At 35.9% G+C, this 15,835-nt stretch overlaps 1 protein-coding gene across 3 annotated transcripts; it reads right to left on the reverse strand.

Moving 5' to 3' along the window:
- On the reverse strand, positions 6,957–15,192 carry LOC109226771 (Golgi to ER traffic protein 4 homolog). Of its 3 annotated transcripts, XM_019391621.1 has the most exons (13): positions 15,114–15,192; positions 14,942–15,010; positions 14,788–14,867; positions 14,620–14,698; positions 14,403–14,484; positions 11,083–11,239; positions 10,389–10,479; positions 9,951–10,034; positions 9,651–9,697; positions 8,069–8,197; positions 7,856–7,940; positions 7,630–7,707; positions 6,957–7,219 (listed from the first exon to the last, which is right to left on the reverse strand). In XM_019391621.1, the coding sequence occupies exons 2-13, from the start codon at positions 14,987–14,989 to the stop codon at positions 7,202–7,204; spliced, it is 978 nt and encodes a 325-aa protein (XP_019247166.1). In that variant the 5' UTR covers positions 14,990–15,010; positions 15,114–15,192; the 3' UTR covers positions 6,957–7,201. The 3 variants fall into 3 exon arrangements, with proteins under 3 accessions (XP_019247166.1, XP_019247167.1, XP_019247165.1); XM_019391622.1 differs by having other exon boundaries at positions 11,083–11,173; positions 14,942–15,182; XM_019391620.1 differs by having other exon boundaries at positions 14,942–15,181.

A 15,835-nucleotide genomic window follows, 5' to 3' on the forward strand; every position in this document is an offset into this window, starting at 1 on the left:
AAACTCCTAATTTTTAGGAATTTCAAACCAAATAAAAATTTACTTAAAAATTCTTTCCTTACATAAATTGTGTAAAGTAGTTATGACTTTTTCTTATGTGTATTAAACAAAAGGTATATAAACGTGTTAGAAATCTACTAATAAAATTTTAGAACTAATTTTAAGTCTTCAGAAATTAAAAATTAATAATAAAATATAAACCAAACTTACAGCATACTAGGTCGAGTATGAAAATATATATAAATAAGTTTAATACGATATGGTTACGTTTTGAAAGTAATAGTAGTATTTTAGTTTAAAGTAATAAGTACTATAATTTACTTTGAGTTAACTATTATTTGAATAAGTTGAATACATATTGAGAATTTATACACATATTAAATTACAAATCCAATTACAATACTCGAAAGTACAACATGAATAAGATAAATTTATATATTGAAATTAATGAAGATAAATTAGATACATTTAGTCATAAGTAATATAAGGTAGTAATTAAAAGAGCCAAGATAAATCATAGACAGCGAAAGGTATAAATTGATATTCCTTATTGAATTAGCTATACATAATCAATATTTTTTGCTAAAATAAATTTACACATTTATTTAATTCAAAAATAATATTTATATAATTTTTTAAAAGTTTTATACTCATTTAGATAGGTTACACGCGCAACGCGCGTACAGCAAGACTAGTCTATATAAATATATAGTTGGGAATTAAAAAAGTGATGTGGCACCTCTTATATGTAAGGAAACCTATTTATCTTTTTTCTCACTTTTTTGCTATTTTATTCTTATTTTTCATCTAAAAATTTGCAGAAATTTAAGGTTACCAGATTTATTCACTTCGGTTATTAATTACTTCATTACTTTCCAGAAATCTCTCTGTTTTCCTTGTATTGCTCCCGTTTTCTTCCTCCTTAATTGCATTAATTAATATAACAAAACAATCATAGTTCCTCTTTTTGTCTCCTTGTACTGCCTCCATTGAAATTTGGTTCTCATCTCCATATTGACCAGACCTAAGTTCCAGCATCTCCTTCACCACGCACAAAAAGAATTTAACTTTGATCATTACAAAAAATGAAGTAGAAGGATGAGTGAGTGCATTGAAGGAAGACTATTCTGCTACTGTATACAGTGGCGTACACAAAATTTTATGTAAGTGATGTTACATTTAAAAATGAACAAATAAAAAATTGTTATAACAGCGAACTCGGAGGATATATAAATTATGTCTTCGAGAAACATTAGATGTGTAAAGAGCTTAGAATATTGTTTAAGAATTTTTGTTAAGACAATAGTTTTTTATTTTAAATATTTATCCTTAATAATAAAGTTTCTTAGAGCCACTATTGTGATTTGTCATTTTTCTTCCATACTGTTATAAAATAATAAAAGTAGAAGAACAATATTGCAGAGAAAGAGAGAGGGGAAATTCTTATTGAATTTGGGATGAATTACAATGGAATAGAACTCTCTATTTATAGGGAGATGGTGACTTAGCCACCAAGTAATAAACCCTAGAATCTCTCTAAATATGGACATTCACCATAAATAGGATTCTATTTATAACACATACCTTTTTTTCTTGGATTATTACTAAATTGTCTTATTAAAAGATAGATTGGTGCAGAAAAATTATTTCTACTGCAACTCAAAATCACTTTTGCTTTTTGCCAAACACCTCAAATCTCCAATAAAAAAAAAGATGTTTTTAGAATAGAGCCGAGACACTTACGTATTTCGTCCAAAATATCTTGTCTAACCTTTTCCATTATTCTAAAAGTAATTATTTTGAAATACAACTTTTTTCGTCTTCATTGCATAAAATAAAGCGAAATTAAATGAAATAAAGCACAAATAAGATAGTACTATGGAAGGGAAACGTAGACACGGTATTTACAAATTCATTTGGAGCAACGAAAAGCACTCGGAATGCTCCAAACTAAATTTTCATCGATTTTTGATCATTTTTTGTTCATTTCTTTGAGCTTGGGTAATAGTTCTTATCCTAATCATTTTCGCTTTTACTTTGCCTAGCAAATTTATATGCACCCGACTATTGATTTTTTTTAATTGTTCTATGCACATTTATAACGTCTACATTCGGGGTTTCAATTATCAAACGTATTTCTTTTTTTAATTGGTTCCTTCCCTCCCCTTGTAGTTTGACCACATTCTGATTTCAAGTTCGTTTTTGTATTATAATTTTTAGATGGAATTTTTACATCCCTATACATTATATGAAACTATATTACCCTCCCTACTCAAGTTTTATTATAATTACATTTTATATACCCAATTATCATTTATGTACATTTTAAGGGAATTAATGATAATAATTAGTGTCCTAAAATTACTCTAACATATCTTCCACTCCCCCACGTTTCTTCTCTGCCATTACCCCCCCCCCCCTCCCCCACGTATCTTGCACAAGAGAGCAGCAATTCCACCATTGACAATCATTAAAAAGCTTTGAAGCTTTGAATTCGAATTTGGGTTTTCAAAAAACATTGTTTGTTTGGATTGGATGTTGTTGCAAAGAATTGAGAATTCTCTCTACGTCTCTCTCTATCTCTCAATCCCAAATTTCAGTAATGTAAAGCAAAGGAAAAGAGAGCAGCAATTCCACCATTGACAGCCACTAAAAAGCTTTGAAGCTTTGAATTCGAATTGGGATTTTCAAAAATCATTATTTGTTTGGATTGGGTGTTGTTGCAAATAATTGGGAATATGGTTTGGAGTTTATATCTCAATTTTGAGGGGTTTTGGTGAAGATTAGACTTGATTTTGGCTGAATTTCAGATTGAAGCTCGAATAAGAAGAAGAAGAACACATAACATACATTATACTGCAGAAATTGTAGTAAAATTGTAGAAAAATTATATTCTGTTGTTTATATATTTTTCTTTTATTTATTTAACTATTGTATGAAAGTTGAACAACATTGTATAAAAATTATATTTAAGTTGTATGATATTGTAGTTGTATATAACTGAGTAGAAATAATGTATGAAAATTGTAGATAAGTTGTATAATATATAATTAGTTGTATGAAATTTATTTTTACTATGTATAAATTAGATGCAATATATACTTTGTCCAGCCCAACCCAGGACTACATAACAAATTGAATACTCAGCCCAACAAATTGGCTACTACTTTTGAGGTGGACTCTCCAAAATTGTTCTCTGCTTTGGATCCTTAGTACTATGATATTCTCATGAAGTAAGTTAATTTCTTATTCCTACTTGTTCTGTGTATTTGGCCTAGGTAGGTCTTGAGGTTGAGGATTATGTTTTTCAATATGTAATAATGGATGTGAATCATGTCTACAGAAAATTGTTATGCTATGAGTACTCTTACCTCCAATTCTCAGTTACGGCATATTGGTATATCAGTAGAAAATAAAGAGAAAAAGGGTAGATCATAGTAATTGTGTGACATCAGTGAATTGATCCAATTGAGGACCTTGGGGCATTTTTGATTGATTGAGACGAAAGGACTCGACTTAACTGGGAAACTAAAATTACTGATACTTGTTTAGTAATCCTTAAAATATTATTGTTAAACCTCTTGTTCTGTTATGCACTCAGAAATTGGGGACGTGATACAAGCCTTGTCACGACCCAAAATCCACTAAGGGTCGTGATGGTGCCGGACACCACTGTCAGGCAAGCCAACACCAATTTACTTACAATTTCTGGTTTTAATAATTTCGAAATCGTTTCTTTTGTACATTAAACAATAAGTAATGAATTTCAGAATAGTCATTTATGTCTTTAACAAACTTAATATTAAATAATCTCATAATCATCCCAAAATCCAGTGTCACAAGTACATGAGCATTTACTAGGGAATGAAATAAAATACAGTACAATACTCTGAAGGAGACTCTGCTGGTTGCGGGTCGTCTCGATAAATGCAGCTCACCTAAGTTTCCGTATCAACCATGCCGCTATGCCACTAAGCCACTAGTCACACATGAACCTGTGCAACAAAAATGCACAGCAAGTGTAGTATGAGTACGAAAACAACGTGTACCCAGTAAGTATCCCGTCTAATCTCGAAGAAGTAGAGACGAGAGGTCGACTTCGACACTTACTAGTGGTCCAATGATAGTATAGTAAAAATGTGAGGAAGTCATGGATTTCATAAGGCAATAATAACTCATAAAGCCGGAAAGCAGGTAAACAACTTCTCAAATAATAAAGGATTTCCAAGGATTTACCTTCCATTATCTTTATCAATTTATCTCTGTCCAGGAAAGGCAAATATCAACATTTATAATTCTCAGGAAAGCAATACAAGTATGCGCATATCATGCCGAGGTCGTACGGCCCGATCCAACATAAAAATAAAATGTGCACTGCCAGAGGGTCGAATGGCGCGAACCATAGATGCCTCTATTACCCTACTCGCGAATCATACATGCGACGCGGTCAAATATAAATAAACAATCACCCTGCTCGCGAATCATACATGCGACGCAGGTACACATAGCAACACATACTCAAACAGTCAATCAAGACATTCATCGAGGAGACAATTATTCAAGGAGGTGTAAATTTCTCTTTTTGCAGGTCCAGAAAATGAAGTCTAACTCTTTTAGAGAGTCATTTGCCACTTCGGTATGATTTAAGCATTTTAAACTATCAATAAGGTTACAATTATTACAAGTAAAGCATGCTTTTGGGTCCTAGGCAACCCGGACATAATCATAATAGTAGCTACGCACGGACTCTCGTCACCTCGTCCGTGCGTAGCCCCCACACTTAGGGGCACATATTCAATTAATTCACCTATGGGGACAATTCCCTCTTACAAGGTTAGAAAGGAGACTCGCCTCGCTCCGAAGTTCCATAACCGGCATTCCACGCCCTTCCGAAGACTCAAATCGATGCAAAAATACTCCAAAACTAGCCAATAATTATATAAACCCATTAATATATGTTCAATTACTCATTATAGTCCAATTTATAATAATTCCTAACCCCGAACGAAAAGTTGACAAAATTGCCTCGGGCACACGTGCCCGGATTTCGAAATTTTTCGAAGATAAAGTTTACCCATGACCTCACGAACTCAAATATATAATTTATTCTCAAAATCGTGGTCAAAATCCAAAAATCTCAATTTCTAGGTTTTTCTTTAAAACCCCAAATTTTCCTTTAAATTCTCATGAATTTTGATGTTAAATCTAAGGTATAATCACAAAATATAATTGAAAATTGGTTAGAGGCACTTACCCAATGATTTGATACGAAAATCTACTCTCAAAATCGCCCACTCTCGTACCTAGGGTTCAAAATATGATAAAATGAAGCAAAAACTCGAGTTACACAGCTAAAATCAAGCTGCAGATGTCGCATTTGCGATCCAGGGTTCGCAATTGCGAACCCTCGCAAAAGCGAAGAAAGCCTTCGCAATTGTGAACAAAGAAGGGCTGGAAAAGGTCGCATTTGCGACAAAAAGTTCGCAATTGCGGACTGGGCATCGCAATTGCGATGGATATGTTCGCAATTGCGACCATACCAGAAGCAACAGTTTTTTCCGACACAAAAATGAGCATAACTTCCTCATACGATGTCCAAATTCGATGATTCTTTTTGCTATGGCTTCGTAATTACGATACGGATCTAATGGTTCAATAAAAACTGAATGTGGATCTCATTTGTTTAATGTGGTACCCCTTTATTCCCAAAGAAAACGACGTTAAAACATCAAATAAGAGCGCAATATAACCCGAAACACACCCGAGGCCCCCGGGACCCCGTCCAATCACACACCTCAGTCCTATGACATAACACGGACCTGCTTGAAGCCTCAAATCACGTCAAACAATGCTAAAACCATGAATCGCACTCCGATTCAAGCTTGATGAACTTTAAAATTTCAAACTTCTACTTTCGATGCTTAAACCAATCAAATCACGTCCGATTGACCTCAAATTTTGCACACGAGTCATATTCGTCATTACGGGCCTACTCCGACTTCCGGAATTGGAATCCGACCCCGATATAAAAAAGTCAACTCTCGGTCAAACTTCCTAGAAACCTTCAAATTTCTATCTTTAGCCAAATGACTCCAAAATGACCCACGAACCTCCGAATTCATTTCCGATTGCGCTTCCAACACCAGAATCACCATACAGAGCTATTCGCATACTCGGAATCCCAAACGGACATCGATAACACTGAAACGCACTTCAACCCAAACTCATGAAATTCTTCCAAAAATACTAACTTCCACAATAGGTGTCGAAACGTTCCCGGGTCTTCCGAAACCCGATTCGGACATACGTCCAAGTTCGGAATCGTCATACGAACCTGCTGGAACCTTCGAATCCCGATTCCGAGGTCGTTTACTCAAAAATCCAATCTTAATCTATTCTTCCAACTTAAAGCTTGCGAAATGAGAATTCTCTTTCCAAATTAACTTCGAACTTCCCGAAATTTAGTTCCGACCATGCGTACAAGTCATAATACCTGAAGTGAAGCTGATCATAGCCTCAAACTGTTGAACGACGCGCTAGAGCTCAGAACAACCGGTCGGGTCGTTACAAGCCTTGTAATCCCCTTTTTATTGAAAATAATACTAGTATATCTCATCTTAAATAAATGCCAAATTATTGAATAATCATATTTCTGATGAGTAAAAAACATGATCCTCATCCATTTTCGAAGAAATGAGTAAACCGTGAGCTAATAAGTAATGTATATAACCTGGTCGTATAGGAAGATTACTGTATTTTAAGGCGGAGGAAAATATGGAAAGAGAAGAGGAGAAAAAAAAGAAAAATGGTGTAACTAAATCACTTAATTGAAGGCACTAATAATGAATTGGGGCCTTTTAAGGTGTAATGTATATATTTTGTAAACAAAATTTGTTTAGGTAGGGTAATTTACTAAACATGAACATTTAGGGTAATAAAGTTTCTAATAGTGTATAGGAATGAAAAAATCCCTTTTTAGATACTGCATCTTAAAATATCTCACATTCTGAACCCATTTATTCTCATCATCAAAATAACCACTTGTAATACAACACAATGACGCGAGGGTAATAGAATATTGATTTGAAAAATAAACTTGCTCCATTACTAAGCCAACCAGAAGAACGCATAATTGAGGTTGAGTCTTCCTTCTGAACGCAAAGGAGTAGAATGCACAATTTGAAGAGATTTGTGTCGCATCCTATTCGCCTCCCATCATCTGCAACATTAAAAGCGTTTCACACACCAACTAAAATTATGAATTCAACATGAAAAAGGAAACACAAGTGTGACTAGCCCGATGGTGAAATTCCATCTGTGTACATAGGAACTAATATGTGCTTCACTTAGGTGGAATTATCGCCAATGCTGGTCAAAACACTCTTTGTCATAGTGTTAGTGGTTTGGAGGTGTAATGGATTTTGATCGCATTTACCAGTTTTGAGCAAGAGAAGCTCACTTCTCATTGATTAGTTAGGAAAACCAAACACATTCACGTTAGTAAATAATATTTCAAGGAAATATTTCAAGTGTACCTGGGGGGATTATGTTCTGCAAACAAAACCACATACTTTTTCCAGACGAACTATTAGGATTTTGCCTAACTGCCTAAAGGGAGAATACCATTACCTTGAAGAAATCTCCAATCCCCTCGAGAGGATTTCTACGTCGAACACCATAGAACTTCTCTGCAATTTCATCTAGCAACTAAACCACAAAACACTAAATATTAGGAGGAAAACCATCACATTAATCTGAAAGAGAAAATTCTTTATTTTTATGCATCACAATAGCTATAAAGAGAAACATTCTATAACAAAGTACGGAAATATCTCAATTAGAGATGGAAACTCACTTCATTAAATGTAGATTCTCTATCTATACTAGACTTGTAGGTTTGTCTCAACATATTAAACAGAGGTAAAGCATCCCTCTGCAACCTGTATCATGAATTGAGTTTGTGAACTGTGAATGACAGAGCTTAATAGTGTCAAAAGGAAGCAGAAAAGAAATTTTACTTTCAACACTTGAAAAATCGATTAGTGTTCAAAGCATGATTGGAACTTACGTCAGGAGGAGATAGTTCACAAACTCGGTTAATTCTGAGCTAGGAAAGTTAAGATTCTTCAATTCCACTTCCATTTTCACTTCATCCATGAGCTTGTTAGCATCTCTTAGGTTTCCCAGAGACAAGTACCTGCCAAACCAAAGAGATAACTATAGAACCATTGGATCAACCTTCATATCAAAGACAAAAATCACATGTCACCACTCACCAGCACATGTATTGATCCCATTTTGAAACAAGGTGTGGATATACGTTCTTATAACAGCGTGTTAATACCTAGGCCAATTAGAATGTCATTTCATCCCAATTTCTTTTCATGGAGAATGTACAGCTTAACTGCACTAATAGTTTCTTTAAAATGAAGAAAGCGTGCAGGTAGCTGCACTGCCAGGCAACCCAAAGGCTTCTCACTGCATTCTTTACTAGAATGGGGCAAATTACTGTTGGAGCTGCCTATGAAGCAGAGACACCAAATTTAAGGTACTTGTTTGACTTGGATATTTCTCGCACACAAACACGGCCAGGACACATGCTGCAATTTGTGTAATAGAATTTTTTTTTCGTTTTGTATCTTTTGGATTGGCACGATTGTGCAACACCAAATAAAATCTTCAAAAGAATAAAAAATTGCAGCTTTAGAATAAATAGAGAGAAATACAGAGATAAAAACCTAAACCTTAGAAACATTGCTACTGTTTTACTATTTTTCTTTTTAATTGTGTTCTTTTTATTTAGTAGAAACATCATTATTGCTTTAATAAGCAACATATGCCACGACTATGAAGTGACACTAACTTTTATCGCCATTGCTTTAGTAACTCAATAGTACGACTAAGAACTGATACTTGAATTTTTGAAGAAGTAGGAGAACCTGGTTCGAAGGAGTAGAGAACCTTTTTTAAAGGACAAGTGGAACCATATATGAAGATGAAAAAGAAGAAAGAGTGGAAGAACATGGGAAGGAAAAACCTGGTTTGAACTTCAAAGAAGAAGCTGCAGAAGCTCTGCTGGTCAAAGTTGGTGCTGATTTCCCCACCCACAGCCCTTTTGTCTCTCTTTCTTTCTCCTTTTATTCTTGTTTTTAATGTTCTTACAACTCAATCACGACTTTTCTGTGCCAACACATACTGCTTTTACTAGATCTGGATATTACACTTAGCATTGTGTTCGAGGACCTGTTTGTAACATTTCATTGAGGATGCAGGTCTATGTTCAATTTTTCTTTTACAGTCATGTCACTGTTACATTAACTTTCCATTTCAGTATTCTGATAAAAAAGTTAGAAACTCAAGCCAGATAACAGAGTACATGCAATCTGCTGTTCATGGGATGTCAGGAGAAGAGGGGGAGAGACAGAAGCAATACAGGCATCCACTATATGTGTGCAGTAGTCTAAATGTGTAGTAGTCACAACTCACAGATAGTTGTAAATGCCCAGAAATTTTATGGAGAATACAGACTTGGGAAACTGAATATAAGTTTGTTGAAGTGTCAAGTTCAGAATGTCCACCAGCAGAAGTTGGATAACTTAGTTAGGACCACCAAATACAAGGTACTAAACACTATATCGCAAGATACTCACATCAAAATAGCCCGTACAATAGCCAGATCGTCCTCTCCTGGATAGCACTGCATGTTAAACATTATGAGTTATACTCCGTTTGAAATTAAATCATACAGGTGGTTTATAGGTCACTGTTGACAAAAAGCAACAAAAACTTAGAAAAAACTGTCTTCTTAAGCAAATTCCTGGTAGACAAGAAGATCTTCCTTGCAGTCAATATTGAAAATGTAACTCCAGCTTTTTGAGCTTTTAATATGTGTCCAGTGATAGATATATATATCAGAAAAATTATACTAGCAAAGAACAGCCAAAGCTTACCTTGCCCATGAAATTTACAAGAGCTGATGCAAATTTCTTCGGATTCCTTCCTCTCACAAAGTGAAAAGATACTTTACCAATGTCCTGCAAAGCAGGTACGCAACAATGTTGACTGCAATTCAGTCATAATAACTTAAGTTTCAGGAAAATCCCCATCAAATTCAGGTTCATTAATCAATGAAAACCCATCTTCGTTCACAGTTTGAAAAAGAAAAAATGTAAAGAGTGGATTTCCTTAAGCTACCAAATGATGTGCCACAAGGCAGTTAAACAAGATAATAAGTTCTATTAGCAGCTATTAATTTTACAAGTCATCTTTGTCATCTGAGGCCTAATTTCCCCCCTTAAAAATCAAAAAGTAATGACCTATGAAACAGAACCACAGCACTTTTTCTTTGTTGTACCAAGAACTAGAGAGCATCAGCTTCTATAATGTACCACTTCAGGAGACTCTGAATACATATAATCTGCCAGCATGTCATGCAGCTCTGGAGATCCATATCTATGCGCACCAAATTCTGCTGACCACCTACAAACAAGGCATAGTTCATTTTTTATCCCTTCCTGCATGATAAAAGGAATAAGTACTTCTGACAAGATAAAAGGCTTGCAGAAGGAGAAACACGTGCGTCAAGGATGTTAGTCTGCTATATCGAAGGGCTAAACACAAAGAATAAGACTCTAGTGAACAATCCTATCCAAAAGACTCAATACAATCATGAGCCATGAAGAATTTGGACATCCTTATCAAAATAATGTCTCTGGACGAAAAGAAGCATGACTAGTGAGTCAAAGGGAATATCCCACAAGCACAGGAAAAAGTTGTTGCATCAAAGGTATAAATGAAAATTATACAACCAGCTCCATTAATATCTAATTATAGACAGTGCTACTCCAGGATTCTGTAGTATTATGTTCAGTTCCTATTAATTTTATTCACACAACGACATATTAACTTCAATCCATCTCCCTATGAATATAGAGGTATATGTGTAAGAGTATCTCATTTTACATAGTCAAATACTGCTAGTGTACAACCACTTCAGCAACTGAAACAGCCGTGTTTTCAAAGAAGAGCATAAACATGGATAAGATCTGTGGATTGGCTGCAACAAAAGAAAGAGTATCTAACTTGATAGCTGCTTTCAGAAAGGAAGAACAGCCTTCTACTCGTGTTTTGGCTGCGGCAATGGCTTCAGAAAGTTTTTGCAGGTCATCGTCATCTGCAAGGTCCAAATGTTGTGGCACAGAAAGCCGAGGAAACTTCTTGTAAATTTTCCTGACACGATCTAAGGAAAATTGATTATAAACCAACTCAACACTTAAAACCCCTTATTAAACTAGCAGCAACCACAACTACTATACCTCAGCCCAAACAAGTCGGGGTCGGCTATATGAATCCTCAATTAACAGTAGAAAACAAACAAAAAAAAAAGGGAAAAACAACTACAACAAAAACAGAGGCGCCATAGCTTGATTTAGCTTTCAAACTATGGCAACACAATCAAGTTATGATTTAATTGGCTACTTCAGTTTTAGAAGAGCTAGTATCTCTTCCTTGCCATTCTAAGGAAACAGTACTCTTCTTTCAGTTCTAATATCTAAAAGGCTATCATGTTTTATCACCAGAATCTATTTAGTTTGTTTTCTTCCTGATGTCTCATTGTACAAATTACACTTCTGAAATATGATTTTTCTACTTATGGACTTCTTTTGGATTTTTCTTTTTCTAATAAAGTAAAGCTTGCACTAAAAGGCATCCAGAGGATGCAAATCTATACAATGAATTGACTCTTGTGTAGTACTTAGAGTCAACAACAACCCAGTAAAATTCCATCGGTGGGGTCTGGGAGGATAGAGTGTACGCAGACCTTACCCCTATCCCGGAGGGGTAGAGAGGTTGTTTCCCGGAGACCCTCAGCTCAGAGACAATAGATCCGTGACAACAGAAACCATAAAAATAATATCAGCAACGTGAGAGACAGCAAATAAATAGAAAAGTAGTAATACAAATATTATGCAAAAGTGTGAAACACAGCATAAACCGCTAGAAGTGCTAGACAAAACACTATCATACTAGCCGGTACAAAGAGGGAAACCGGGAGAAAGAGGAAAACCGCTCGACTACCCCTTAACCTACAACCCTAATGCTCGACTTCCACACCTTCCTATCAAGAGCCATGTCCTCGGAAATCTGGAGCCGCGTCATGTCCTGTCTGATCACCTCGCCCCAATACTTCTTAGGCCGCCCTCTACCTCTTCTCGTACCTGCCAAAGCCAACCGCTCACACCTCCTAACCGGGGCATCTAGACTTCTCCTCTGCACGTGCCCGAACCATCTAAGTCGCGCTTCCCGCATCTTGTCGTCCACCGGAGCCACGCCCACCCTCTCCCGAATATCTTCATTCCTAATCTTATCCAGCCTAGTGTGCCCGCACATCCATCTCAACATCCCCATTTCTGCTACTTTCATCTTCTGGATATGTGAATTCTTGACTGGCCAACACTCAGCCCCATAAAACATGGCTGGTCCACATTGTTTACATCCAAAAACTTTTCCCAACTATGTACATTCAACAAAATTCTTGCTTTCGAAGCTGAAACAGAGGAGGCCTCTCCCTGAAAGTACCTCTTGTTTCTTTAGCTCCATAGAGTCCAAAAAATTCAGCCGGGAATGGACTGCCACAGGGTTCTTTTGTCTGTCTGCACCTTTCACATGTACCAGCACCTCAAGGGATCCCTTAAACCATTAGGAGTGACCATTGCAAGCCAAATAGATTTATGAACAAGTTCCAAAAGTTCCTTAGCAACACTGCAAAGTAGAAATAGTAGTCTGACAGTTTTGCATTCTATCCATACATAAGTACCATCTGGAGCAGAAATTCTTTGGAATAATTTTTAGTTCAGTTCTACTTAGCTTTTGTGCCAATAAAATTTAGCAAAGTGAATAACTACTCTTCAGAGGCATCCTGGGTTTTGTCCAACACTATTTGATAAGTCGAAAAAATCATCTCATAATATGCACCAAGATGATACGAAGGTTTATGGGTGTTTCACATTCAGCTTCTGAACAATCAATCAAACTGTCTATACAAAGTGGGAACATTCTCTTTACACCAGAATATAGTAACATAAGAAGAAGCTCTTGATCATCTATTTAAGTAAACATCATCCTTTTCCTCCGGATAATCCAAGAGAGACAAAAAGGAGCTCGTTGCAACCTTCCTTCTCTCTCTATCCTACTGATCTCCAGATCACAAAATTTACCTCCATATAGTTGGAGTACTCAAGTGACATTAAACAGTGAATATACCAAAAACTCAGAAGCCCGACCATAAATTTACAATGAAGAAGTAAATGATCCACGTCTTTTCCATTCCTTTTACATATGCAATACCAACTGACCAGCACACATGACCATGGCATCCGTATTTCCTTGCAATATCATCCATAAAGCTACTTCAGCGCTTGAAACCTCCACATCATTTTCCTGAAAATGGATAATTGTAAGACTCCAAATTTAGCCACATCTGTGAGAGACAACCATATTCTTCCATCCAATTAAGCAATAATTCCTTTTATCCTCCTCACCTTTCCACAGAGAATCCCTCTTAAACTTCTCCAATCTCAAAGAATTAAAAGATGGATAAGATACAAACTTGTAAAATGTCATGGTGGCAGATAGAGTAGATTTGATAAGGACTAATATGCCTCCTTTTGATACGTACTCCGTTTTCACCCATCCATCTACTCCTTCAAGGCTCTTCCATTCCATGTCATATTGTCCACGTAAATTCTAAATGAGGAACTCTGTGCACTCCTCTTTGAAATCTTCCCCTTATGAATTTCCACTTTAGCAACGGAGCACAAAGAGCTCCTGGCATCACCTGTTCACCAATTCAACTTCGAACATATTCTACACCATACAGCATATAGTCTATATGGCAATGAAGCAGTAGATGTTATATGCTGAAAATTAAGAGAATTAATGCAGTTATATGTTAGGATGTTCTGTAAGAAGTTGTCTGTTAGAATGTTCTAGATTAATTCTATGTGTTTGGGTTACAGCAATAACAACTACTACTACTAATACTATGCCTTAGTCACAAAAATAGAAGAGTTCAACTATATGAATCTTCACTATCCATTTTGCTCAATTTGAACTGATTTTATTCCAATATTCAATAGTTCAGGTTCTCCAACATTAGAAATTCTGTACATTTTTCTACTGGGAAAAAAATTCTCCTAGCATTGGACCAAAAATGAACATGCCAACATGATTAAACCTTAACCCCAACTAATTGGTATTGCCGATATGGATCTTTTTCTTTCATTTTGTTCTATTTTTCTTCCGTTGTATAATGACAAAATTAGGAAAAAAAAAATTATGACAATACAAACATAAATGCATAATACAGGAAAATTAACCGTAACATATAAAAAAAGACTAACCTAGAGTGTCTTCGTCATACGAAACTTTTGCTTTTGCAAGTGTTTCAGCAAACAGCAAAGAAAGCTCTGACCCACAGGTAATCTGCAAAAAGTCAAGAAGGGTCTAGATCAACAATACAATTAAAAGAAGAATTCTGATAAGGTTAAATTATTAAAAAAGTGGTCGTGGTCGTGGTTAAAATTAAATGGTACAAGTAGAAGAGATCACAAATATAACCTGGGCCTTGTCTAATTGCAAACAAGCACCAGACTGAAGAACATTCAAGGCGTCAGAGTATCTTTCAGCAGACACATATCTGAGAACAAATATAGTGCGGGGAGGATATTATTAACAAAATACAGGGAGTTCAATCATATGTATATAAAAAAAAAATCTCGTACCAACCTGGCACTAGTGGACTTATACATCTGTTGAGCTCCATAGTAATTTCCCTCTTTGATAACCTTCTCCAACTTATCGATATTCTGCAATTACCAGTTATTCAAATTACTAAGGAAAAATAAGTGCAGTAGTGGCAGTGACATTGTCATGTACCTACCTCCTGAGCTGGGGGCAGTATCACTCGCCTGACTCTCTCTCGGAACATGCTTGCATCACTTGTGTGGATCTATGATTGTTGAATGTTTGATTAAGTCGCGGAGAAGACGTATTTCTCATTTCCCAAACAAAAAGCCGCAAAAATGGGAACTTCCTCATGTTCAGGTCCTTACCGTTGTTGGATGAAGGGATTGGTAGGTGCGTTTGCCACTTCATAAGTTTGCAGGGATATAATGGAAAACCATATTGTGGAGAACCTCTTTTCCCAATTATAGGAGAATGAGAATTTTTTATTTTTACCATAAATTTAATGGTTGTCGATACAGGAGTCCGGAACCCAATTGTGATTCTTTTGGACTCAAAATACATAAATAGGTGGGAAAAAAATTTAGTGACCAAACTATATAAAATGCGCTTTTAAACCGCGCTTTACCTTCACGGCCGTTTGGGACGTTAAGGTAAAGCGCGCTTTAAAACTGCGTTTTATATAAAATGCATTTTCAAACCACGCATTACCTGTTTTGTGGGACCAATAACTATTCCGCGCTTAACTGACATAACATTAATTCAAATGGGTAAAACGGCCTTTTAAAAAGCGTTTTACTTCCAAAAATTTGACCCCCCCCCCCGGGTATTCGGGCATTTCCTTATTTAAAGGCGTTAAGGATTTTGCAAAAATTCATTCAGAAATATTCTCAACTCTTGATAAATTTTTCTTCTTCTTAAATTCTCAAGCTTTTTTTCATAATGTCTGAAGAGCGAAAAATAAGGATTTCATTATATTGGGGAGTGAGGTTGTGGTGGCGAATAACTCAGTGAGCTATAGTTTATCTCCACAGAGTCATGTTAAGTTGCCACTTACAATGGAGTACGATAGACTACTATCGTTGTTATG

The sequence above is a fragment of the Nicotiana attenuata genome, chromosome 6 (assembly GCF_001879085.1).
Source record: "Nicotiana attenuata strain UT chromosome 6, NIATTr2, whole genome shotgun sequence".
NCBI lineage: Eukaryota > Viridiplantae > Streptophyta > Magnoliopsida > Solanales > Solanaceae > Nicotiana > Nicotiana attenuata.

What these genes read in the sequence shown, in the direction of transcription:
- LOC109226771 (XM_019391621.1), bottom strand. Translation starts at nt 14,989, where the DNA reads ATGTTCCGAGAGAGAGTCAGGCGAGTGATACTGCCCCCAGCTCAGGAG. An exon ending in TTTCTGAAAGCAGCTATCAA is followed by an intron (nt 10,480 to 11,082) that starts GTTAGATACTCT and finishes CCTTGTTTGTAG; the next exon opens with GTGGTCAGCAGAATTTGGTG. An exon ending in ATTGTACGGGCTATTTTGAT is followed by an intron (nt 8,198 to 9,650) that starts GTGAGTATCTTG and finishes TTGGTTTGGCAG; the next exon opens with GTACTTGTCTCTGGGAAACC.